This window comes from Dama dama, chromosome 24 (genome assembly GCF_033118175.1).
Source record: "Dama dama isolate Ldn47 chromosome 24, ASM3311817v1, whole genome shotgun sequence".
NCBI lineage: Eukaryota > Metazoa > Chordata > Mammalia > Artiodactyla > Cervidae > Dama > Dama dama.
Window position 1 is genome coordinate 18,177,730 of NC_083704.1, and position 26,994 is coordinate 18,204,723.

The window sequence follows — 26,994 nt, forward strand, 5'->3', positions numbered from 1 at the left end:
GAATGTTGAGCTTTAAGCCAACTTTTTCACTCTCATCTTTCACTTTCATCTAGAGGCTCTTTAGTTCTTCTTCACTTTCTGCCATAAGGGTGGTGTCATCTGCATATCTGAGGTTAGTGATGTTTCTCCCAGCAATCTTGATTCCAGCTTGTGCTTCATCCAGCCCAGCGTTTCTCATGATGTACTCTGCATATAAGTTAAATAAGCAGGGTGACAATATACAGCCTTGACATACTCCTTTCCCTGTTTGGAACCAGTCTGTTGTTCCATGTCCAGTTCTAACTGTTGCTTCCTGACCTGCATACAGATTTCTCAAGAGGCAGGTCAGGTGGTCTGGTATTCCCATCTCTTTAAGAATTTTCCACAGTTTATTGTGATCCACACAATCAAAGACCTTGGCATAGTCCATAAAGCAGAAATAGATGTTTTTCTGGAGCTCTCTTGCTTTTTCAATGATTCAGTGGATGTTGGTCCCTTCTTCTCCAGGGACCTCTTTATTGAGGGCTGGTGTGTCTTCTTGGTCATTTGACACTTCTGAAGGGCTCAGCTGCCAAATTGGCAGAGTATGGGTAGTTTTTCAGATTGTCAAGCAATGGAAGTATGGGGGGGGGGGGTTCCTACCATAAGTTTATTGGACAAGCCTTAGAACATCCCAGCTTATCATATTCATAAGGGCTACAAAATTTCCCAAGCACATTCATGCTTATTATCTCATTAAATCACAACATCTGCATGGAGACTTTGTGCCCATTTTATAGATGAAGATCCTAACCCCTTGTCAAAATGTGATCTGCAAACTGACCCCATTGGCATTGCTTGGGAGCCAGTTTGACATGCAGAATCTTGGGCTCAGACCTGCTGAGTCATGACCTGCCATTTAAGATGATTCCCAGGTGATCTGTGAGGGCTTACCTTGTGGCTCAGCTGGGAAAGAATCTGCCTGAAATGTGGGAGACCTGGGTTTGATCCCTGGGTTGGGAAGAACCCCTGGAGATGGGAGAGGCTACCCACGGTATAGTCCATTAGATCGCAAAGAGTTGGACATGACTGAGCGAATTTTCACTTTCACAGGTGATCTGTGTGCACGTTAAAGTGTGGAAGCGCTGGACTAAAGGATAGTGAGTCTCCCAGAGTTCCAGGACAGCATGATGGCTCACCTGGGATGCAAACCCAGGCTCCAAGCCTCCCAGAGAAGTGCTTTTCTGACAGCGTTGCTACAGTCTCTGCACTTTAGCTGAGCTAAAGTAGGCACATACATCCTCTTGGTCAGCTCCCATCCCTTGAGTGATGGGGGAGCAAAGGAAACAAACCGCTGTGCCAAAGGAGGAATTTGTGTTGCTCCTGAGAACAAAGACAAAGATGGGGACAGAAATTAGGAGGAGAAAAGAGGAGGAGAGTGGCAGAGCCTTGGAGGAAGAGGCACAGTAATGTTTGTAAATTCTTGGTGGGAATGGATTGCTTTGGGGGGATTGTTTTGTTTTTGGTAGACAGTGTGAATGGGCTGTGTTTTACACAAAGTGCAGTCTTGTAATGACACAGTGAAGTTGGGAACTGGCTGGTGCCAGAGCGTCGTGAGGTCTTAGCGGGCCCTGGAACTACATAGTGACTGTCTGGACCAGCTTATTTCCTGTTCTTGGAATCCCTAGGACCTCGCATAATATAGCCAAAATGTTTCTTGTATGAATGAATGAGAGCATGAAGAAATCCATAAGTATTATCCTATCCAACTCCCTCATTTTTTCCCGGTTTGTTGTAGATTGGCTTTAAAAAAATTTATCATAAGATACATTAAATATTATAACATGAAAATACAGATATGCAATTTAAAAAATAATAAAATGAATACCAATATAGTCACCATCCAAATCGAGAAACAGAACATCAAAGGTTTTATACTTTTTTTTTACTTTTTTTTGGCTGTGCCTCCAGCATGCACAATCTTAGTTCCCTGACCAGGGATAGAACCCAGGCCCCTTGCAGTGGAAACGTGGAGTCTAAACCACTGAACCACCAGGAAAGTCTGTGCATCTTTAAACAATCTGGAAATGTTTTCTTTTGTAAGGTTTGAGGTAGGAGGCTAAGTAATTTTTTCATATAGATAATCAATTTTGACTCAAGATTTGTTGAAAAAGTGTTCCTTTTCTTACTAAGCTGCAGTGCCAACTTGTTCTTAAAAAAATTCTGTCTATGAATAGGTTTGCTTCTGGGTTCTGTGTTTGGTTCTTTGATCTACCTATTATTTTGAGTGTAAAGCTATGTGATCTAATTACCAAAGCTTTATAATAGTTACTCATATCTGACATAATGAGACCCCATATTCTTCTTCTTTAGCAGTGTCTTGGCTGTTTATAGGCATTTGTATTTCTAAATAAATTTTAGAACTAGTTTGTTGATCACAAAAATGTATTGTGAGAATTTTTTTATAGTTATATGGAACCCTTAAGTCAGTTTGGGGGAGAACTGATATCTTTTAATATATAGTCTTCTAAAGCATAAGTAGGATATTTCTCTACAACTCTTTAGGAATTCTTTTATGTCTTTCAACAAAGTTTTATAATATTTCTATAAAGATTCTTCCTCATTTTTGTGAGGTTTATATATCAACACTTCATATTTATTGATGTTACAATAAAAAATCATTTTTAAAACTACATTTTATATATGTTTGTTGCAGAGACAGAAATGCAATGGAATTGTGTTATCAACTTTTCATTCTGCACTCTCTTATGTAATTTTACTGCTAACTTTAATATTTTACCTGTAGACTCTTTTGGATTTCCAAAAGAATGCATTTGGGTTTTCCCTTCCCATCTCCTATAAATTATGATATCTTGTCTTCTGTCCAAGTCCTTATGCCATTTATTTCTTTTCCTTGACTTATTGTACAGGTGAATATCTCCAGTACCAAGTAGAAGTGGTGGTAGAGAAGGCATAGTTTTCTTATTCCTAATTTTAGGGGGATCTGTTTTGACATTTCCTCATTGATAAGGATATTTGATTTGATTTTGTAGTTTCACATTAAAGAAGCCCCATATTGAAGAATTTTTTAATGAAGAGTTGCTGTTGGTTTTTTTTCACGTTAAAAATGAACTGTAGTCCACATGTGGGAAATGCCTATAACGTAAATGTATGCAATTCTATATTGAACCCATCCATGTGACCACCACCTAGATCCAGAGACAGCATATCACCAGATCCTGAGATGCCCCTTCCCATCTTATTACTCAACCCACAATGGTACCCAATTGTCTGACACCATAGACTAGTTTTACCTGTTTTTTAGTCTCTTATATAAGGAGAGTCATAGTACTGCCTTTGTGACTGGCTTCTTTTGTTTTTTTTTCAATAATTATATATTTATTATTGACTGCACTGGGTCTTCATTGCTGCACTTGGCTTTCTCTAGTTGCAGCCAGCGGGGGTGACTCTCTAGTTGCAGTATGCAGGCTTCTCATTGCAGTGGCTTCTATTATGAGCACAGGCTCCTGAGGACATGGGCTTCAGTAGTTGCTGCACATGGGCTCAGGAGTTGAGGCTTGCGGGCTTAGTTGCTCCATGGCATATGGGATCCTCCTGGACCAGGGGTCAAACCAATGTCCACTGCATTGCAAGGTGAATTCTTAACTACTGGACCACCAGGGAAGCCTGGTGTCTGGCTGCTTCTGTGCAATGTTATGTTAGTATATTCACCTATACTATTTTGTACAGTTATAGATCATATATTCTCAGCACTGAAATGTATGCTGTTGTGTGAATATACTGGAATCTATTTATCCTATGTTTAATGGGCATTTGGGTAGTTTCCTGTAAGTCTATTATGAATCGTTCTGCTGTGAAACACTAATACATGTCTTTAGTGAAATATATGCTTTTGTGTTTGATATATACCTCAGAGTAGTATTGGTAAACCATTGAAAATGTGCATGCTTCACTTTAGTAGGAAAATGCCACATTATTTTCCAAAGTGGTTGCAACCATTTCCACTCCCACCAGCAGAGTTGGAGAGTTTCATTTGCTCTATATACATGCTGAATTTTATCAGTTTTCCTGCATCTTTTGAGATGACCATGTGCTCAGAAGATTTTTTTCCCCCATTAATCTGTTAATGTGGTGAATCACACTTCTCATTTTTCCTCGTGAAAAAGGAACCTCTCTTTCCTGGGATAAATCCAACTTGGTCAAGATGTACAAATTGTATGTTGCTTCATTCCATGTGCTATCGTTTTTTAGAGTTTTCACCTCAGTCTTCATTAGTGGGGTTGGCCTATATTTGAGGGGGGAGGTTGCTCTAATAACTTTTTTTTTCACAAAATGAAAGAAAATGGCCTCAAAGAACAAGGTGTATTTAGACAACTGCACAATAGGGTCAGAGTCAAACCAGAACTGGAGATCCAGCTCCCATTTACAGCAAATCTATACCACTGCTCTGGTCTGGAACTCTTGTAGTAATGATGCTAGTTCCCTGAAAGGCTATGAATGCTGAGATAAACTCTTGACACCCTCCATTTCTAATGATTTTTGACTCCCAGGTTCTCCCATACTGTTTGGAAAACTCAAATTTGATTTCCTCCTTGTTCACACAAGAGCTTAGCTCCGGCGTTCCCCAGTCAGAGGAATGAAACAAGGCTGTCACAGTAACCCTCCGGGGACGCTTCGGTGATGTGTGCCTCTCTGCTGAGACCCCCAGACTAGATGAGTCTCACATATTCAGAAGGAATGGGTGGAGAGCACGCTTGTAGGGGCAGAGGAAGAGAACCTCTGCCTTTGTGAACCTGAGGCCCGCTCTACCCTGTAGCCTTGGGTTGTCTCTCGCTCGCCTCCACTTTGCAGCGGGAGGCTCCTCTCCCATCCCACCCTCTTGCTGGTGCTGGTGCAGGATGGAGAACTCCTGGACCACAAGGCTCCAGCTCACCCACCCCTCCCCGAGTCATTAACCGCAAGGCTCCCTCACAGGAAACTGGTGAAAATGAGTATTCATGCCTCTTGAACCAAGGCAGTGCAGACCTTCTTCAGTGTTTCATCTTTGAGAGAAGTTTGTCCACAAAAGCTTCCAGAACAGTAGCCCTGAGAGTTTGATGGGAAATGGGATATCTACATGGTCTCAAAATATCTCTTATAAATGGCTTATTAATAACAAAGGGGAAAATAGCAACCTTCCTACTGGCAGTTGAATGAAATGGAAAATATTAATATCTCCAATGCTGGGACTAATGGACATCATGTGTTCCCTGAGAAGGACTCATCATTTCTGTAGTGTTTCTGCCGAAAATATTTAACCTGGACCTAATCACAGAGAGTTATCAGACAAATCCAAACTGAGGGACATTCTGAAAAATAACTGGTCTATATTCTTCTGAAAAATGTCAGTGTCTTAAAAACCAGAAGAAGAGGCACAGTTTCTGATCAAAGATGAGTAAAAGGACTTGACAGTACAATCCATGCACCACTGTGGATTGGATCCTGAACCAGGGGATGATAAGTATTATAAAGGTCATCACCTGACATCATTGCCACCTGACATCATCTGACAATTGGTGAGATTGCAGAATAGACTTCTTAGAGAGTAATACTGTGTTACTGTTAAATTTCTTGATCTTGATAATGGTGCCAAGGTGACATAAGAGAATGTCCTTGTTTTTTAGAAATTCACACTGAAGGGTTTATGCATAAAGGAATGTGATGCCAAAATTTTCAGCTGATTTAGAAAAAATATCTATATATCACATATATATGTGTGTGTGTGTATATATATATATATATGTAGAGAGAGAGAGAGAGAGAGAGCTAGCACAAGTGATTCAAAATGTTAACAGTTGGTGAATCTTGGAGAAGAATATAGCAGTTTTTTCTATATTCTTGCAACCTTTCTTTTCTGGATATTATTTCAAAACTATAAGTTTAAAAAAATACTTTTGTACCTAGCAAATGGAAAACCACAAAGGTAAAATGATAAGGATCACTTTGGTGGTTAGAATATAGAGTGTCTTTATTAACACATTCTTGGTGCTAGATGTCTTCAGAGGAAATTGCTTATCTTTTTAACCCTTTAAGAAAGGGATCATCACTCCACATGTGCAGATGAGAAAGATGAAGGCTACAGAGGTGAAATAAAACATTCAAGGTCACCCAGCAAAGAAGCAGCAGGGTTGGGATTCACTCGGATCTGTGTGAAAGCCTCTAGGTGCCACAAATTCCCTGGGATGTGACCCTGACAAAAACTGATCAGAAGAGAAGGTGGCATTTATGTCTTCTTGGTTCTAAGCTGTTGGGTCTTAATTCATCTGGCCTTTTCTGAGAACTACCTCTTCTTTCCAGGCACTGCCTTGGATGTAGTGAGTAGAGACCCCCAAAAAAAGGCAAGATGTGTGTAGAGTCCAAAGAATACAAGGGTGGACATGGACAAGATCTACAGTGAGAAACGAGGGTTTCTGGCAGCACAGAGGCGAAGGAAGTTGATTCTGACTGCCCTGATGGTTTTGGGTAGCTCACTCTGTTTCTGAAGAAGAATGATGGAGGTAAGAGAAGGGGCACTGGTGTCCACCTGGATGGTGTAACCGGGACTGGGACCAGTCCTGTCTCATAGGAGCCATGTGGATCTTGGGAAAGTTGTCCAAAATACCCGTACGGTTGATCTGAGAGTCGGATTTAGTATAAGTGAAATGCTGGTGTGGCAGGTTCGGGGCCTCTTTTAGGAGCTGTGGCCTCTGGGGACCTGAGAGTAGCTAAGAAGAAGACAGAGATTGGTGGAGATCATATGGATGTTACCGTGTCTTTGCTCATCAAGAAACTAAAATAGAGGTGTCCCTAGCCTGGTTCCAAAATGGATATGCTAAACCAAACTTTAATGCCAGGGAAAAAAATAAGAGGAATAATGCATTATTTTGTAAATTCTTCTTCTATGCAGGGAACAGGGATGAATGGTATCAGGAGAGAAAGAGAGGAGCATCTTAACAGTCTACCTTCACCCTTAACTCGGGAGTACTTTTCCTGGGGCAGGGGAAGAAGTCCTCCTAGCTTCCCCTTAAGAGTTCTCCATATGCCCGTGAGTGTCAAAGCAGCCTGTCTTTGGCAAACATCTCAGTCCCTAGGCTCCTCCTGCAGAAGCTGGAATCAATAGAATGGACAGTAAACATAGGGGCAGAGATGCAGAGGCACCCACCGTAAGACACAGCGTGAGGACAAGTTTCACCAGCAGTGGAAATGCCTACTGCATGAAGGTGAGTACTCAGTTCTGAGGCAGACTCAACCTCAGGCCACTGACACTTAAAAAAGGAGCTCAGGGTACTCCCATAACCCCAACCAGGGCCAAACATATAAGCTATGGCTGGCCCCTGAGGGGTGCTCCAGAATGGAGATATCATTACTATGTGAAGTCAAATATATCACCCCCAAATATGCCACTTTGGTATAAGGATTATTTTCAGCTACAGGCAACTGAGAATCAGTCAACAAAGGAAGAGTTCTTTGCCCTTCCCTTGGGTACCAGAAGCAGGGCCTACATTTCCCTCTGAGAAAGGTGCCCGCCCTGTTCCAAAACAACTGACTCTTATTATCAAAGATGAGAAGCTGACACCAAGTTTAGTTTGCATAAACAGAACTTATTAAAGTAGCCCTTATTTTCCTTTAGTTCACTCATGTATTTCCTTGTCACTTCATCATGGTTTATCATCCCTGGAAGCCCAAACTTCCTTTCCTTCGTTGAAATGGTACATAAGCCTCCAAGCCTAACTGCTTTTTTGAGTTTCACCCCTTTTCTGTGAACACCTGTGCACCTAAATGTATTCCGAATAAAAATTATATCTTTTCTCTTAATCTGCCTTTTGTTAGTTTAATTCACAGACCTTTAGTTACTGAGCTAAGAAACTAGAGGAAAATAGTTTTCTCCCCAACATACACTTAATAATGATAAACTCAGACATCCCTTGTACACCACTTTTTGTCATGTAGATGCTCTTTGTCACTGGGAGAGAATTCCAAGTGGATTAGTAATTTAATCTATAATTTAGTTAGTAAGTTATTTACAAAATGGAAACCTCTCTGCTTTGCATTTATCAGTGATAGCCATTTTCTGTTTACTAAAAACTTATTTTTGAAAAGATACCATATCATTATTAAAGAAAACTTTCAAAATAAAGAGGAACAGTCTAATATCTGACTTTGAATTTCTGCCTATTACATTCCAGAATACGATCCCATGCATCCGTGTCTTGACAGTTGTACCATATATACCACCTTAATCTGCTTTTCTCATCATAAAGATTTTGCTGGGTTTCTACATAGTTTTCATATGAGTTCTTCCTTTCATTATTCATCATTCTTTAGAGAGCCACTTACCTCCTGGAACTTCTGTGATGAAAGTGCCATTGCTTGCTAAACTCCTTAAAGGGGAGTATAATATATAATTTCATCTTTTTATCTCTTCTAATGACTAGAGCACTGCTGGGAATATGCTTAGTCCTCAGTGTTTGCAGCCTTGAAAAAAAAATGAAAAAAAAAATTCCTAGAAGACAAATTCTAGGAATAAAGAACCAAGTAAAAGACTAAGAGGTCTTATCAGTTCTTGCATACGATATAGCATAAGTTTCTGGAAAATACAGCTAAAAATACAAATATTATACTATAAGCCACACATTTTTCTCCATGTTCAACCCTTCAAAGCGATATTGTGGTCATACCCTTGATTGTATGCAGGCAATGTTCCTGACCACTCTTATACAGGAAATAAATATTTAGCAGTAACAAAAAAAGTCTGTTTATTATAGCTTTGTGGGGAGGTATGCTATGTGAATCTATATTTAGGTATGACCTGAATCAAATCCCTTACTATTATACAGTGGAAGTGGGAAATAGACTCAAGGGATTAGATCTGATAGAGTACCTGAAGAACTATGAATGGAGGTTCGTGACATTGTACAGGAGGCAGTGATCAGGGCCATCCCCAAGAAAAAGAAATGCAAAAAAAGCAAAATGATTGAGGAGGCCTTACAATAGCTGTGAAAAGAAGAGAAGCGAAAAGCAAAGGAGGAAAGGAAGATATACCCATTTGAATGCAGAGTTCCAAAGAATAGCAAGGAGAGATAAGAAAGCCTTCCTCAGTGATCAATGCAAAGAAATAGAGGAAAACAACAGAATGGGAAATACTAGAGATCTCTTCAAGAAAATTAGAGATACCAAGGGAACATTTCATGCAAAGATGGGCACAATAAAAGACAGAAATGGTATGGACCTAGCAGAAGCAGAAGATATTAAGAAGAGGTAGCAAGAATACACAGAAGAACTGTACAAAAAAGATCTTCATGACCCAGATAACCACAATGGTGTGATCACTCACCTAGAGCCAGACATCCTGGAATGTGAAATCAAGTGGGCCTTAGAAAGCATCACTACAAATAAAGCAGTGGAGATGATGGAATTCCAGTTGAGCTATTCCAAATCCTAAAAGATGATGCTGTGAAAGTGCTGCATTCAATATGCCAGCAAATTTGGAAAACTCAGCAGTGGCAACGGGACTGGAAAAGGTCAGTTTTCATTCCAATCGCAAAGAAAGGCAATGCCAAAGAATGCTCAAACTACTGCACAATTGCACTCATCTCACATGGTAGCAAAGTAATGCTCAAAATTCTCCAAGTCAGGCTTCAACAGTACGTGAACCATGAACTTCCAGATGTTCAAACTGGTTTTAGAAAAGGCAGAGAAACCAGAGATCAAATTGCCAACATCTGTTGGATCATCAAAAAAGCAAGAGAGTTCCAGAAAAACATCTATTTCTGCTTTATTGACCAAAGCCTTTGATTGTGTGGATCACAATAAACTGTGGAAAATTCTTAAAGAGATGGGAATACCAGACCACCTGACCTGCCTCTTGAGAAACCTGTATGCAGGTCAAGAAGCAACAGTTAGAACTGGACATGGAACAACAGACTGGTTCCAAACAGGGAAAGGAGTATGTCAAGGCTGTATATTGTCACCCTGCTTATTTAACTTATATGCAGAGTACATCATGAGAAACGCTGGGCTGGATGAAACACAAGCTGGAATCAAGATTGCCGGGAGAAATATCAATAACCTCAGATATGCAGATGACACCACCCTTATGGCAGAAAGTGAAGAAGAACTAAAGAGCCTCTAGATGAAAGTGAAAGATGAGAGTGAAAAGTTGGCTTAAAGCTCAACATTCAGAAAACTAAGATCATGGTATCTGGTCCCATCACTTCATGGCAAATAGATGGGGAAACAGTGGAAACAGGGGCAGACTTTATTTTTTTGATCTCCAAAATCACTGCAGATGGTGACTGCAGCCATGAAATTAAAAGATGCTTACTCTTTGGAAGGAAAGTTATGACCAAACTAGATAGCATATTAAAAAGCAGAGACATTACTTTGTGGACAAAGGTCCATCTAGTCAAAGCTATGGTTTTTCCAGTAGTTGTGTATGGATATGAGAGTTGGATTGTAAAGAAAGCTGAGTGCCGAAGAATTGATGCTTTTGAACTGTGGTGTTGGACAAGACTCTTGAGAATCCCTTGGACAGCAAGGAGATCAAATAAGTCAGTCCGGAGATCACTCCTGAGTGTTCATTGGAAGGACTGATGTTGAGGCTGAAACTCCATTACTTTGGCCACCTGATTCGAAGTGCTGACTCATTTGAAAAGACCCTGATGCTGGGAAAGATTGAAGGTGGAGAAGGGGACGACAGAGGATGAGATGGTTGGATGGCATCACTGACTCAATGGACATGAGTTTGAGTAAACTCTGGGAGTTGGTGATGGACAGGAAGGCCTGGTGTTCTGGAGTCCATCGGGTCGCAAAGGGTCAGACACGACTGAGCAACTGAGCTGAACTGAACTGTCCCTGGTAGAGGCAGTCCAGCACTTCTGTGTCCTAAAGAATTACCTAGATATGAACTCTGCTGCTGCTGCTAAGTCACTTCAGTCGTGTCCGACTCCGTGCGACCCCATAGACCGCAGCCCACCAGGCTCCTCTATCCCTGGGATTCTCCAGGCAAGAACACTGGAGTAGGTTGCCATTTCCTTCTCCAATGCATGCATGCATGCTAAGTCAGTTCAGTCGTGTCTGACTCTGTGCGACCCCATGGACAACAGCCCACCAGGCTCCTCTGTCCACAGAATTCTCTAGGCAGAGTACTGGAGTGGGTTGCCATTTCCTTCTCCAGATAGGAACTCAGACACCAGCAAATATTTCTAGGAGATGAGATTGCAGACAAAGGAGAATGGATTTAGAAGTCATGAAGCAAGATGCAGAGGAATACAAAGCCATTCTAAATTGCATTTTATATCTTTGTCAAGAGGTTTTCTTAAAAAAAAAAAAAAAAAGAAGTCTGTCCCTGAGGGTATTCCTTTCAGGATCTAGTGAATGTTTCTGTGCAACAGAAGATGGACCTGGAGAAAGCATTGATTCTTGAGCCCTGCATGACCTTGGCTGTGTAGTCTGGTTCTGGCTGCCTTCTTCTAGGATGCTGGGATCCCTGCCTTGTGTCCAAAGATGAGGAATGGAGGCTTCTCTTTAACTCCATCACAGTCTGCATCTTTAGAGCCGGGGTATAGTAGCTTGGATAAAAGCCATTTAAAGACGCTGTGCTGTGCTTAGTCGCTGAGTCATGTCCAGCTCTTTGCAACCCCATGGACTGTAGCCCACCAGGCTCCTCTGTCCATGGGGATTCTCCAGGCAAGAATACTGGGAGATCCTCCTCCAGGGGGTCTTCCCAACCCAGGGATCAAACCGGGTTCTCCTGCATTGCAGGTGGATTCTTTACCAGCTGAGCTACCAGGGAAGCCCCCAACCAAAGATATCAAGTCCTAATCCCTGGAATTTGTAAATGTAACCTTATTTAGAAAAAGGGTCTTTGCAGATGTGGTTAGGTCAAGGATCTTATGATAGAGAGATTATCATGAATTATTGAGATGGAACCTAAATGTGGTCTCAAGAGTCTTTACGAGATAGAAGCAGAGGGAGATTTCACATAGCTCTCAGAGGAGACAGCGATATAAAGACAGAGGCAGAGACTGGTGTGATGTAACCCCAAGCCCAGGACTGCTGGGCTGCCACCAGGAGCCAGACAAGCCAAGGAAGGATTCTCTCTGAGGACCCTGGAGAGAGCTCAGTCACCCGAACTCCAAAAGTGTGAGAGGATAAATTTTATGTTTCAAGCCACCAAGTCTGTGGTAATTTTTTTTTTTTTTTTTTTTACAGCAGCATCAGTAAACTTGGATACATGGCAAGGGCAGACACAGGTCTACAGGGGCCCACACCAGCTCCCTGTGATGGCCCGGGGACTGCAGCAAGAGGCGGTCCTTTGGTCCAGATTGTGTGGTCCTCTCCCCAGTGCTTCACCTGACTCCCTCATCTTCACAGTGCCTCATCCACCATTCAGTTTATTGGAAAGCTTCAGTCCACCAGGTGGAAGGAACAGTAAATGGCAGGATTTCGAGGAGCTCACAGGAAGGACGCCTGGGAGTGTAAATCAGCTGCAGAAACACCTCTGCTGACTGGGCTTGCCTCTGCCCAAGTCAGGTGGCTCAGCCGAACTTGGCCTCCACCAAGTGGCCCGGCTTTGTGGAGTGGAGGGAATAGGCAGGATGGAGGCCAGCCCACCCCCCAACGTCCCTCGGCCCGAAGGATGTCTGCGCCAAGTCTCATGCCATCATTCTAGCCCTACCTGGAAGCTGGTCTTGGGGGGATTCCACCCAGTCCCTGAGGCCTGTGTGCCCGAGACGGGGAGCGGTCCACGGCCCCTTCCACAGCTTCAGGTAAAGCAGGTACCATGGTTTCCGCCCTCATGATGTGAATGAGCAGTAAGTGTGAGCCCCCGAGTCTCCCTGTCTGTGAACCATTGATCTTTGCTTATCACTGACAAAACTCATGTAAAAGATCTGAGGTTTTCCCCAAACTACGTCAGCTTATGAATAATGTGGGCGAGGGGAATTACCTAGATTTGAACTCGGATACCATCAGTTACTTAGATGAAATTGCAGACAAAGGAGAATGGGCTTAGAGGTCAGGAAACGAGACATAGAGGAACACACAGCCCTTCTAAATGGCATCTAAAGAAAGAAGTTGGAAGTGTAACAGTGAAACCGATGTCGTCTGTGTGGGGGAATTCTTAGCTTGCTCCCTGTGTTTCCATGAGGAACTTCCACATCCCTCCAGAAGGGGGAGCAGTAGTGGGAAAGACAGCTCTGGTTTCACCTCGCTTCCTCACCAGGGTGGGCGGGTGGGCGGGTGGTGGTGGTGATAAGCTCCTATGACTGGCAGGTGGGGAAATTTTGTCACTTGTATCCGTTGGACCACAAAGGCCAGAGGAATGGGCCCCTTTCTGTGTTACCTTTTCAGGACAGCCTGAACTCGATGCTGGGAAAGATTGAGGGCAGGTGGAGAAGGGGACGACAGAGGATGAGATGGTTGGATGGCATCATTGACTCGATGGACATAGGTTTGGGTGGACTCCGGGAGTTGGTGATGGACAGGGAGGCCTGGCGTGCTGTGGTTCATGGGGTCGCAAAGAGTCAGACACGACTGAGCGATTGAACTGAACTGAACTGAACTCCACAGTAAAGGTGCCCGTGGCTGTAGACCTTCGTGGTGAGGTGACCAAGTTGGTCTGGTTTTGTCAGGCCAGGTTATGTCCTTGCTTCTTGATACTGAGGCAGGAGACTGTCCTCTATGCGGATGACTGAACTTATCCCACTGACCTAGTCTCACAAGCAGAAATAAACCATGAGTTCGTCACTTCACAATTCTGTTCCTGAAGCACATGTTCTCGACACTGTAAGGAAGAATCTACCACATTTTTTCACACTAAAAATGAAATATCAGAAAAAGAAAGTTTAAAGAAAAATCCCACTTAAGATTGCATAGGGATTTCCCTGGTCATCCAGTGGTTAAGACTTCACGCTTCCACTGCTGGGGGTGTAGGTTTGATCCCTGGTTGGGGAACTAGGATCCCATATGCCAAGTGGCACAGCCAAAAAAATTAATAAATAAAATAAATTTTTAAAAAATCACAGTAAAGAAACCCCTAAGAATAAGCTTAACCAAGAAGGTGTACTCTGAAAACCATAAAATATTGATGAAGGAAATTAAAGATGGTTCAAAGAAATGGAAAAATATCTCCTGCCCTTGGATTGGAAGAATCAGCCCCCCGTCCCACTGCACCCCAAGGCAACCACTGATCATTTGCTGTCTGTGTCATTTTGCCTTTTCCAAAACGTTCTCCTGTAGTTGGAGTCATACAGCTTGTAGTCTTTTCAGACGGGCTCCTTTCAGCTAGCAGTACTCACTTTAAGGCTTCTGTTTGTGGCTTGATAGCTGGTTTTTTAAGATCACTGGAAAACATGCCCTTGTGTACATTACCACAGTCCTGTTTATCCATTCATCTATCAAAGGACATCTTGGTGGATTCTCATTTTTGGCAATTATAAATAAAGTTGCTATATATATTTGTGCTCAGATTTTTGTGTGGATATGTTTTCAACTCATCTGAGTAAAACTCAGGAGCATGATTACTGGATTATATGGTGAGCCTATTCTAGCTTTATAAGAAATTACCAAACTGTCTCCCATAGTGGTTGTACCAGTTTGCATTTCCACCAGCAGTAAATGAGAACACCTCTTAATCTTTTTGTAAAAAATTATATGCTTTTCTCTTGTTAATCTTTTTTAATATTTGTTTTTATTTATGTATTTGGCTGCACCAGCTCTTAGTTGCAGCATGCAGGATCTTCAATATTTGCTGTAGAGTGCAGGATCTTTGGTTGTGGTGTGCGAACTCTTAGTTGCCACATGTGGGATCTAGTTCCCTGACCAGGGATTGAACCCAGGCCCTTGCACTGGGACCATGGAGTCTTAGGCACTGGACCACCAGGGAAGTCCCTTAATCTTCTTCCTCTCCAGTATTTGGTGTTTTGATTTTAGCCATTCTAACAAGTGTATAGTGATAATTCACTGTTGCTTTAATATACAGTTCCCTCATGCTTTTTCATATGCTAATCTTCCATCTGTATGTGTTCTTTGGTGAGATCTATTTTTGAAATTTTGGGTTTTTTTGGTTATAGTGTTTTGTTTTAGCATTGTCACTATATATAATTTTTAAGCATTTAAAAAAATTGAAATATAGTTGATGTACAATATTACATATGTACAGTATATACAGTATTACATATCATGGGTGTACACTAAAGTGATTCACAATTTTTAAAAGTTAGACTCCAGTTATAGTTATTATAAAATATTGTCCCTGTTCCCTTATTATTAATATATCCTTGTAGCTTATTTTATACCTAATAGTTCCTACCTCTTAATTCTCTACCTCTACATTGCCCCTCCCTCTCCCCACTGGTAACCACTAGTATGTTCTCTAAATGAGATCAATTTTTTTTTTTAAACTTTAAAAATAATTGTAGGGAGTAGCAGTAGACCCACCCCTATTTTGCCACCGACCACAGACAGATGATATACCCGCAGAGGAGCTGTTTTCCACTCAGCTGCAGATGCCCAGCAGAGCAGACTCTGAGAAAAAGAAACTAGCAACACTGAAAACCTCCGAAGGAAGTCTCTAATTAAGGTAGGTACTAATAAACATCCTTGGGAAAGAAAGACATAAGCAAGGATAGTGTTATGTCCTTGGGGGAGAGGCCAGGATTTCAGAAACCTGGCACAAGAGGTGACTCTTTTCTTTTCATATCCCCACTGTTTACAAACCCCACTTATGTCTCAGGGCCTGTCCATTGTGGTCTAGTGGAGAAAAGCAAGCCATGCCATTTTTCTATGCAGGATGCTAGGAGGGTGTCAAAGCTCCTCCAAGAGTGGGAAGGTGGATAACAGAAGATTCCACCTATCCCCAGGCATCTGGGGGAGGAATCTCTCCTTACACTGTGTGCATTGCGTCTTTGACGGGAAGGCATGTAGGTATTGTTCTCAAGGAACAAAGCTGGCAAGCAGATTTCATCCCTGACTAGATGCTAACTTAAATGACCACAGGCATATCCCACCAAACCCTGAAAAGCCTTTTTGGCCTCCTCACAAATGGAAAAGCCTCCTTTTCAGTTTGAAAAGCAAGTCCAAGTTTACTCTGCTACAAAGTAATCTAGAACTTGGAAGTCAGATGGTCTAGATTCTAAAATATTGTAGCTTTTTTACTTTTTTTTTTTTTTTTAACCCACAATGAAGTACAGAAAAGAACAAGGATTTGGAGAAGACAGATGTGGTTTTGAGTCCTGGCTCCGTTGCCTCACCCTTTGTGTAACTTCAGGTGCTGGACAAAAGCTGAGATTCAGGTATGATTGTAACTCCAGAAAGAGAAAGGAAAGGTTAGTGCCTGCTTCTCAGGGATGGAAGAGGAGTAAATGAGGTGATGCATGTAAAATTCTTGGTGCACTGTGATAAATGGTAGGACTCGCTAATACTTTGCACAGATTTTAATGATGAAGGAACATGGTGGGGAGTGTGGAGTGGATAGGAAAGATCTAGGGAAGAAAATGAGTTGAAGACTTCCTCTTATCCCAGGATATTAGGAGAGCAGAACAGAAGGACCATGAATGGAAAAAAAATTTTTTAAGTAACTGTAAAAGACAAGTGGGGAGGAAGATGTAGGAGGAGAGACTCCTGTTTTGAAAGATGCCGGCCACATAAAAAAGAGACCCACCTCCATACTTCAGAAACTGTCTTAAAATCTATTTTGTGTAAATACTTAAGTGAAATTAATATCTTTAAAAATGGCTAACTTGCTTCGCATTTCAAATTGCGAATGTGGCATGGTGGAGAGGGATGTCTGAGTGTCCAATAATCAAATGCCTTGGAAAAATCGTAAGTCTAGATCAAAATTGCCTTGAACGTAAATATCAGTTTGAGGAGAAAGATCATGTTTTAAATGTTGAATCTTCCCTTCACTTTGTTTATCTCTGTTGCAGAAGGAAGGAGGGGGATGGGGGAAGGAAAAGAATCAAAAGCAAATATGGCAATATGCTGGCAGTTGCTAATTCTGAGAGGTAGAACTATAGGTATTTAAGTTTTCTTGGCAAATTTTGGCTTTTCTTATCCCACCGAATCCCTCTGTATTAGTTAGCCTGGGCAGTTTTCAACTTTTTAAAATGCAAATAGGCTTTATTTCTAGAGAAGTTTTAAGTTTACAGAACATTTGCGTAGAAAAGGCAGAGAGGTCCCATGGTGGAGGCGGTGGTGGTGGTTTAGTCACTAAGTCTTGTCCGACTCTTTGCGACCCCATGGACTATATAGCCTTTCAGGCTCCTCTGTCCATGGGATTTTCCAGGCAAGAATGCTGGAGTGAGTTGCCATTTCCTTCTCCAGGAATCTTCCTGACCCAGGGATTGAACCCAGGTCACCTACATTGCAGGCAGATTCTTTACCAACTGAGCCGCCAGGGAAGCCCCAGAGAGGTTCCATATAGCCCCTGCATTATTATTCTATTTAAGCTGCCATCACAAAATGCCAAATGGCTTAAATGACAGGAGCTTATTTTCTCACAGTTCTGGGGCTAGAAGTCCAAGAGCAAGATGCTGACAAATTGGATTTCTACTGAGAGCCTCTAGGGTTGCCTTCACACTTGATTGTTGTCTTACAAGGACACCGGTCCAGTTGGACTTAGGGCCCCATCTGATGATCTCCTTTAACCTAAGTTACCTCCTTAATGGCCTGTCTCTAAATTTAGTGACACTGGGGGTGTCTTGAACAGTTTGGGCTCCAGTAAACAGAATGCCATAGATTGGGTGGCTGACAAACAACAAAATTTATTTATCACACTTCTAGAGTCTGGAAAGTACAAGATCAAGGTACCCAAGCAGTCAGGTTCTGGTGAGAACCCTCTTCCAGGTTGCAAACTGCCAAATTCTCACTGTATCCTCACACACTCTAGAGCAGAGAGGAAGCAAGCTCTCCTGTGCTTCTCATGAGGGCGTTCATCCCATTCATGAGGGTTCATTCCACCCTCATGTGGGTGTGTGTGCTAAGTCGCTTCAGTCGTGTCTGACTCTTTGCGACCTTATGGGCTGTAGCTCGCCAGGCTCCTCTGTCCAAGCGAGAATACTGGAGTAGGTTGCCATGGCCTCCTCCAGGGGATCTTCCCGACCCAGGGATAGAACCTGTGTCTCTTACGTCTACCTGTATTAGCCAGCAGGTCCTTTACACTGGCACCACCTGGGAAGCCCTCCACCCTCCTGACCTCACCTAATTCGATCACTTTCCAAAGGCTCCACCTCCTGATACCATCACAGTAGGGGTGAGGTTTCAACACACAAATTTTGGAAGGACACATTTAGTCCATAACAGGCCTTTAGGGCTTCAACATATGAACTTGGTGGGGAGGGGTGGGGCACAATTCAGTCCGTGTTTTTAAATACAAAATATCGCTAAGAAAGGAATGTCTCTTAGGTGCCTCTGTGGCTGGCCTCCTCCTGCCTTGATGGATTACACACCTGAGCCCAATTTGACAACAGTAACTGACTTCTACTATCCTGACATCTACTCGAGCCCCTGCGATGGGGAGGGGAGAGACAGCAAGCTGCTTCTTGCCGTCTTCTACTGCATCCTGTTTGTATTTGGTCTTCTGGGCAACAGCCTGGTCATCCTCGTCCTTGTCGCCTGCAAGAAACTGAGGAGCATCACGGACGTATACCTCTTGAACCTGGCCCTGTCTGACCTGCTTTTTGTCTTCTGCTTCCCCTTTCAGACCCACTATCAGCTGGACCAGTGGGTATTTGGGACCATCATGTGCAAGGTGGTCTCTGGCTTTTACTACATCAGCTTCTTCAGCAGCATGTTCTTTATAACCCTCATGAGTGTGGACAGGTACCTGGCAGTTGTCCATGCTGTGTATGCCTTGAAAGTGAGGACGGTCCGCATGGGCACAGCCCTGAGTCTGGTGGTGTGGCTGACTGCCTTCGTGGCCACCAGCCCGTTACTAGTATTTTACCAAGTGGCCTCTGAAAATGGCGTCCTACAGTGTTACTCATATTACAACCAGCAGACGCTGAAGTGGAAGATCTTCATCCACTTTGAAATGAATATCTTAGGCCTGCTGATCCCGTTCAGCATCCTGATGTTCTGCTATATCAACATCCTGCACCAGCTGAAGAGCTGCCAGAACCACAACAAGACCAAGGCCATCAAGCTCGTGCTCATCGTGGTGGTTGCCTCCCTGCTCTTCTGGGTCCCTTTCAACATGGTCCTCTTCCTCACTTCCCTGCATGACATGCACATCTTGGATGGATGTGTCATGAACCAGCGGCTGATCTACGCCACGCATGTCACAGAAACCATTTCCTTCACCCACTGCTGTGTGAACCCTATTATCTATGCGTTCATGGGTGAGAAGTTCAAGAAACACTTATCAGAACTATTTTGGAAAAGTCGCAGCCACATCTTTGTCTACGTAGGGAGACAGGTCTCTAGGGAGGCCTTGGAAAAATCATCCTCGAATCAGCACTCCACTCGCTCCTCCACCATAGACTACATTCTGTGAGTCTGTGCAGGGCAGAGCATCCCTCTGCCTCCATCACCCACCTTCTTGAAACAAACGATTCACGCTGGAGTTGGAGGCTACATTGAAGGGAGACTCCTAGAAAGCTAGCTACAGGCACAAGACTTCTTTCATGGTATTCAGTGAATTACTACTATTGCAAGTCAACCCTGTCAACTTTCAAAGACTTTGTCACTATTTTCTGAAAATAGTCTATATGTTTCACTGTGTTAGCTATAGGGATTTTTCCCCCCTAGGTTTTGGAGTATCTTTATCAAACACCAGCTTAAATGTTGTCAAATGCTTTCTCCTTATCTATTGAGGTGATCATGTAGTTTTCCTCCTTTATTCTGTTAATTTCATGAACTATATTGATAGATTTTCTTATTTTAAATCAACCCATGTTTTCCCTGGAAAAAATGACCTCATGTTTATGATCATTTTAACAATAAAGCACTGGATTTTCTTGGGATTTTTGTATCTGTGTTCATGAGAGATACTGACCTGCAACACTTGTGACGTGGGAAGTGCCTCGGATCTTGAACCATGCTGGCCTTGCTCAGGACATTGCAAGGGTCACCTTGGATTTCCTGTCCTAGACCCTGCTCCTCACTTACAAGCTGGCCTGAGGTAGCATCTCTGCATGTCAAGGCAGACACGTGTAAGACAAAGTTAAAGATGGTGATGATGCTGCTTTCTGCCTTGCCTGCTCCATAGACCTACCCGATGTCCCACCTATAGCCTATAAACATCTTTGTACACATAAAAGTTTAATTATTATTACTATAATAAAAATGCACAGCATATAACATTTTACTAGCTGCAGTTTTGGGCAGTGTACTTTAACTGTTCTGTGCTTCAGTGTCTTTATATGTAAATGCGGATATTAATAGCAATAATGCATACCTCTGATATCTGTGGGATGGTTATGCAAGGTTATGAAGCTGTGTTCTAACGCCACCTACCGTTCACTCGCTGGGAGTAACAAGAGTCCTCTAAAGCAGGGTGGAAAGAATGGGAGCTCATTCCTGCGTGTATCTGGTGTATGTGTGTGTGTGGTATGTTAAGAATGTGTCAAGGAAAAGCTGAAAAACTGTTCCAGATTAAAGGAGGCTAAAGACATAACAATTAACTGAAATAAATGATCTTAAATTGGATTCTGGGTTGGTGGAGGGGGAATGCTCTGAAAGACAGTTTGGGGATGATTGGTGAACTTTTAATTTGGGCTGTTTATGAGATAACATTAAATATTAAAATTGATAAAACAGAGAAACAGGTAGGACAGCAGCTGGGGGTAGAAAGTGCAACAATTAATGTTACTTGTTAACTACCTACTTAGGACATAAACCCCATGAGGTCATCGACTTCAACTGTTTTATTCACTCCTGTGCCCCCAGAGTCTGGAACAGTTCCTGGCACATAGTATGTGTCTAATTAACATTTGTCAGATGAATGAATGAACTGGCCTCTGAAATAAGACACGGTTAAGAACCAGGGTGAGGTATCAAAGCCATCTGCCCTTACACTCAGAGACTGAGGTTATCCACTCTGGCTCCTGGTTATCGTTTTTCCATCCCGGTGAACCTGGCCTGCAAAACATTCTGATTGACTCAGTTGTTCCAGGCACACAGCCAAAAATACGTCTGGCAACTCCCCAGATCAAATGCATGTGTAACTTACTAACCCACAATTGCCTAACGTCCTTTCTAGTTCCGCTCCGCACTGCTTGACCTGATGCAGGAGAGGGACGTGGGACTGCCTGGCCCTCAGAGGACCCACACAGGCTCTGATTGGCTGAGTCCGAGCCTCAGGTCTGTGCTCAACTACCAGGAGGAAGGCTTGCCTTTGGAAGAAGGTTCAGTTGGCCCATCTCGGTTGGACGTCATGCTGCAGAGAGGTCTCAGGTGGCTGGTGAGGCACCGACAGGCAGCACACCTTCTCCCAGCCCTGGCTGGCCAGCCCCGGATGCTCTGGTCAGCCTGGATGCCAGCCCCATTCATCACCGTGAGTACCCACATTGCATCCAGATGCGGGCCGCTGTGAGTGTGGTCAGAGTCTCAGAGGGAGGGAGCTACCAGGGACCTTAGACTCCTGTGACAGATGAGAACTCGGAGCCAGGACTCCTGATGTCTAGAAGATGCTCATGCCACTTGGCTCTTTCATCCTGTATGGAGGGGTGGACCCTCAGCCTGGGAACTTAGTGACAATATCTGGAGGCCCCTCCAGTCTTCCTGACCCTGCTGAACCTTTCCCATACGGTTAAGTGGGGTTGCCAAGCCCTAGAGTGAGCAAGTGAGCAGAATCAGCGAAAGAGAATCTGATTAGTGGCGACTCAAGAGAAAGCAGTGATTACTGTTTCACATAACATTTTCTGGACAAAAAAAGAGGTGTAACTAAAAGAAAACTGTGGGTAACAGTCAAGATGATGGGGTGGGAGGACAAGGAGTTCGTGTCTGCTCATAAGTAGGAGTGCCTACTAGGCGCTGGTGGGGGTCCCTGGACACCTAAGCAGATGAGCGGAATCCCCACACGATGAGGTAGGACGCGGAAGGACAGGAGGAAAGGAAGAAAAGTGGAGGTGGGATGGCCCTCATGGGGGCTGGGGTAGGGAAGATGTTCCCATGCTTGGATGGGGCCTACTCATAGCGAGGGGATCAGCAGAACAGAATGGGACCTTCGGGGCACTGGAGGATCATCAGAAAATGTGACCAGCATCTTCCCTGCCCACCTGGGCCCCAGCAAGTCTACTGTGGTCACAGGTCTGAACCCCCACCCCTCAGGGTCCCCTCTGGCCTCCTGGGTCTTAGGTTTGATTCCCCCCTGCCCCGACTCCCCAAGGTCACTTCTGGCTGCGTGGGTCCAGGGCCTGCATCCTCCCCCACCCCAAGTTTTCTTTCAGCTGTGCCGGCCCTGTAGGAGCGGACACAGTCAGCTACCTTTTGAACTTCCCAGGTCTCAAGAAGTCACCTCCATTCCGATTCAAAAGATTATTCCCTCCCGAACTCCGGCTGGAGCCCCATCATGGTGAGGCTGTACAATGAACTCATGGAGAAGACTGTGGATGGGACGTGGACACGACTTCCCGGTTACTGTCACTCTTGGCAGTTCCTTAAAGAGGGAGACCTAGCTAGGATCGCTAAAGTTGTCCCTGGTACGTTCACACCCCTGTATTAGGAGCGCTTCACCTGGGCTGGAGGGGGCCTCTGGAGAGTGCAGGACTGTGGGCAGAACTTTGCTTCTGTGTGTGCATTTTCCTTGGGGAGCTCCATGTTCCAGCCCAGTGTGGCCAGCATTAGCCTGAGAGTCAGGTATGAGGCAGTCTGGACATGGTGATCCTAGATTCATACACTGTCAGGCTAGAAAAGGGACGTGGAGGCCGTCTGGTTCAACCTGCTCGTTTTACAAGCAAGAAAACTGAGGTCTAGAGAGTCAACAAAGCGAGTTTTTGGCAGAGACTGGACTGGAGTCAGGGATTCCGGGCTCCCGGGTCAGTGCCCGCTCCACCCCTGTCTGCGGTCACCCCTGGCGTCTCCTTCCACCTGCCAGCCCCACCCGCTCCTGCAGACCAGACGGTGCAGTGTCAGTGAGGAACTGGGAAGAGGCAGTGCCTGGGATTAAGGGCCAGGGCCTTCACCCTGGTACACACAGTTTTGGCAGCTCAGTGATGCTACAGAGGGCAGGATCTTACTGACATCCAGGGCCAGGAGCCAGAATCTGCTGGGGAAAGAACTTGCGCTCCCTCTAGTGGTCAGCTGGGCTGAGCTCTTAAACCAGTCAGTGAAGGACATCAGATGGAAAACAGAAGATGAAGAGATGCGTTCGAAAGACAGGAGGAGCCAGCCGGAAGACTTTTATTTATAGTTTATAATTGTATGCTATGTTTATAGTATATAATTTTGTATACCTAAGCTGTCATTCAGAATTCTGCTTTGAGGGGAATTCCCTAGTGGCCCAGTGACTGGGACTCTGCCTTTTCACTGCCGAAAGCATGGGTTCAATCCCTGGTCGGGGAACTAAGAGTTCATAAGCCATGCTGCCAAAAAAAAAAAGAAAGAAAGAAAGAAAAGAAATTCTGGTTTGAGATTCTTGGCAAAATGAAGGTGTTTGATAAAGTATTGGATGTGCTGTGTTGGTCGCTCAGTCGTGTCTGACTCTTTGCAACCCCATGATTTGTATAGCCTGCCAGGCTTCTCTGTCCAAGGAATTCTCCAGGCAAGAATACTGGAGCGGATTGCCATTTCCTTCTCCAGAGGATCTTCTGGACCCACGGATCGAACCCTGGTCTCCTGCATCACAGGCAGATTCTTTACCCTTTGAGCTTTAGGGAAGTCCTTAAGTATTGGATATTGGAGGCTTAACCTCTAATTAGGGCCTCTAAATTATCCCCATTTCCCTCAGAAGTCATGCAGTATAAACAAATCTCACTGAAAGTTCAGGCCTGTGGCAGTGAGAGGAGACACATACACGTGTTCTACAAAAAGGACTGTGGCCTGCTTACGCCTAGATCTGCCACAATCGATGCATTCGGATTAGCGCTTGTTATTCAGCTGATGGGAACAGTGGTGTTCTGAATTCACAGGCAGTTGGCTCCTCACTGCCCCTCACACTGCTGACCTCATCCTCCCCTTGGAAGCTGCTCTTCTCCGTCAGAAGTTTATGGGACCATGCCCAGGTGGCATGCCCATGGGAAGCTGAGGGCGGTGGCTTTCCCGGGACATCCTCTGGTTGGGTGCTTTCAGCCCTGGAGACCACACCACCCTGAGGATCAGACTCCTGCCTGAGGTCTTTCTTATTGAATCCACTCTTCTCTCCAGTTCAAAAGGTAGAAGATGCCCGCCTCTTTCTCCGGATCACAGAGATGGAGAGACTTGGCTTTGAGTATGTCGTCTTCCACAACAACTCCGAGAAGAAGTGTGTCTGCTTGTTCCAGCCTGGGCCCCTCCTGGAGGGGCTGCCTGGGTGAGGCACACAGGCTTGTCCCAGCCAGCAGCTCAAATGGCCTTTATCTTGGTCCAAGAGCAGGTGGTGGGTGAGAACCCAGTTGTGGGTCCCTGGTTGCCTTCAGCAGGTTCTTGGTTGGTGGGTGGTAGCTTAGTCACTAAGTCGTGTCCAACTCTTGCAACCCCATAGACAGTAGTCTGCCAGGCTCCTCTGTCCATGGGGTTTTCCAGGCAAGAATACTGGAGTGGATTGCTATTTCCTTCTCCAGGGGATCTTCCTGACCCAGGGATCGAACCTGGGTCTCCTGCATTGGCAGGTGGATTCTTTACCAAGTGAGCCACCAGGAAAGTCCCAGGTTCTTGGTTACCGCCGCCTTATTCTACTGGCTCCCTGGGCAGCGAGGCTCTGCCAGTCCCTGAGGGGTCCACTCAAGGTGTGGCCTCTCCCTGTTAAGAACCTCCTTAACCTCCTAAATGGCAGTGCAGTAAGCAGTGGAAGTTAGAAATGAGAAGGGGGGAAGTACTCTTGTTTAGTGCTAGTATATGTCAGACCCTTTAGATGAAGCTTTGGCTGTATTAATGTAATACTCACAAAAATTCCTAGGAGCTATTCCTCTCCTATAGATAAAAGACGCAGATGGCCCCAGTGATTCTGTGACTGAGGTCACATGGCTAGAAATGTGAGATTTAGAGTTAGGGCTCTCTGCCTGTAAAGCCCATGCTGTTTTCACTCTACCACTCTAGTTCCCCTGACACCAGCCCAGAAGGGAATACAAGCTTCATCTGAATTTGTGGTTGGGGCTGGTGGCGGGGTGCGGGGGGCTTCTCCTGCTTTTAGTTCTCTCTCTTCTAAGCTGGTGTGACTCACTTCAGACAGTAGTGTTTGCTTCCCCGGTACCTGCTCTGCACTCACATCTCTGCTCTAAACGGATTGATAGAAGGATCTGGTCCTGGATTGCAGGGAACCCTTCAGCACGTCGCCTCACCGGAGATTGGCCATGCGGAGTGGAATCCTGGGTGACTCTTTCCTCCCATTTCTCCCCTTGTCTGGCCCTGCAGGATTATCCATGGTGGCGCGCTGGGGACCATGATAGACACCACACTGTTCATGACGGCGTACTGCAGTGCCAATGCAGTCTTCACCGGGACCATGACCATCACCTTCAAGAGGTCTGTCTCCTTCCCTGAGTTCCAGTTAGGAGTAAGCTGACATGAGCTCATTCCAGGTGTTATGATGGAAGATAAGAGCTCATGTAGTAATCCTGCGTACAAAGAGGAGCTTCTACTTTTGTTTTTCTCATGGACCAACCTAAACTTGTTAGATGTTCCCTTTTCATCCAAGTTCAAGGTGATCAGCTTGAACATGGGTTTTGTGTTCCAACATAAAAACACACTCCACAGGACAATGATGAACTACTTTTGGCCACCTCTGATTTAAAGAAAGCCAACCCATGTGCCTGTATATATTTAACTCAGTCCACAAATAATTATTGGGCTGCTACTGAAATGAGAATTCCTGATACGTGATTAATTTGTTGTTAAACTCGCACACATTGTTTTGTCCGATCTTTACTATAATACTGGGAGGTTGGTACCATTATCTCCAACTTGACAAATGAGGAACGTGAAACAAAGACACAGCTAGCAGGTGACAAACACAAAGGCCCTGACATCTTGGCCCTTGGAGTAGAAGCCCAGGACCCCGACTCTGGTAGCCTCCAACCCCTGCAGGGTCATCCCCCACCTTTCTCAGAGACCAGGCTACCAGCCACTCGCCCCCACTGCCCCTCTCCTAGCCCGATCACCCTCGGCTCAGTGGTGAGGCTGGAGGCAAACATCACTGGCGTGGAAGGAAGAAAGGTGTTTCTCTCTTGTGAAGCCCAAAGCAGCGACAGGACCGTCCTCTTTGCCGAAGCTTCTGGTAAGGCCATGAGAATTCTTTTTTCCTGCTGTTGGTGCCCACCCACGTGACCAGGCACAGAAGGTGGCTTTCCCCACTGCTGGGGGTAGCAGCTGCCCTGGGTGTGTTTGGGATTGGACAGGATGCTCACATGGAGAGGAGCCTCTATAAGTTACAGGATAGAGGCCATCATAACACGCCCACTCACCTCCCTGGGAGACTACCGATCAGAAAGGGGCTCATGAGGATGGAGGGGAGGTGCTGTGGCCGCAGAATGTGCATGGTATCTCCCCTCCTGGCCCCCTCCTAGCCTCCGAAAGGCAAAAGCAGGCTCATTGCTTTGGCAACAATAGAGGGAATTTAGATATTTCCAGAAGCAGCTCTGGCTCCAGGCAGACAGGAAAGGTCTCCTTGAACTGGTTTTTCCTGAAAGCAAAACCTGACAGCCACTTATCTCTGTGTTTTTCACCATTCCAGCTATCTTCTTCCAAATGAAGTGACACAGGTGCAAGGCACCATAAGGCTCATCTCCTGGCCTGGAGGGCAGGAAACCAGAACTTCCTTTGGAGCAGTCTGTCTGTCCCACCCATTTCCAGCTGCCAGTGTTTACTCCAGCCCTTCCTCTTTGGTTGGTGGAAACTCCTCTGGCTGTCAGAGCTTGATGT

General features: G+C 44.7%; 2 protein-coding genes across 2 annotated transcripts in view; both read left to right on the plus strand.

Annotated features, from left to right (window-relative positions):
- CCR8 (C-C motif chemokine receptor 8) overlaps positions 1-20,108 on the plus strand; it is a 43,500-nt gene extending 23,392 nt beyond the window's left edge. Inside the window, exons 10-12 of the mRNA XM_061127828.1 lie at positions 15,420-15,580; positions 16,186-16,292; positions 18,403-20,108. Coding sequence (XP_060983811.1) covers positions 18,434-19,492 — 1,059 coding nt within the window. The 5' untranslated portion in view covers positions 15,420-15,580; positions 16,186-16,292; positions 18,403-18,433 and the 3' untranslated portion in view covers positions 19,493-20,108. The remainder of the gene's footprint in view (positions 1-15,419; positions 15,581-16,185; positions 16,293-18,402) is intronic.
- A 1,115-nt stretch (positions 20,109-21,223) lies between these two features.
- On the plus strand, positions 21,224-25,639 carry LOC133046230 (acyl-coenzyme A thioesterase THEM4-like). Its single transcript, XM_061129145.1, has 4 exons — positions 21,224-21,493; positions 22,442-22,640; positions 24,304-24,448; positions 25,489-25,639. The coding sequence occupies exons 1-4, from the start codon at positions 21,224-21,226 to the stop codon at positions 25,637-25,639; spliced, it is 765 nt and encodes a 254-aa protein (XP_060985128.1).
- The last annotated feature ends 1,355 nt before the right edge of the window (positions 25,640-26,994 follow it).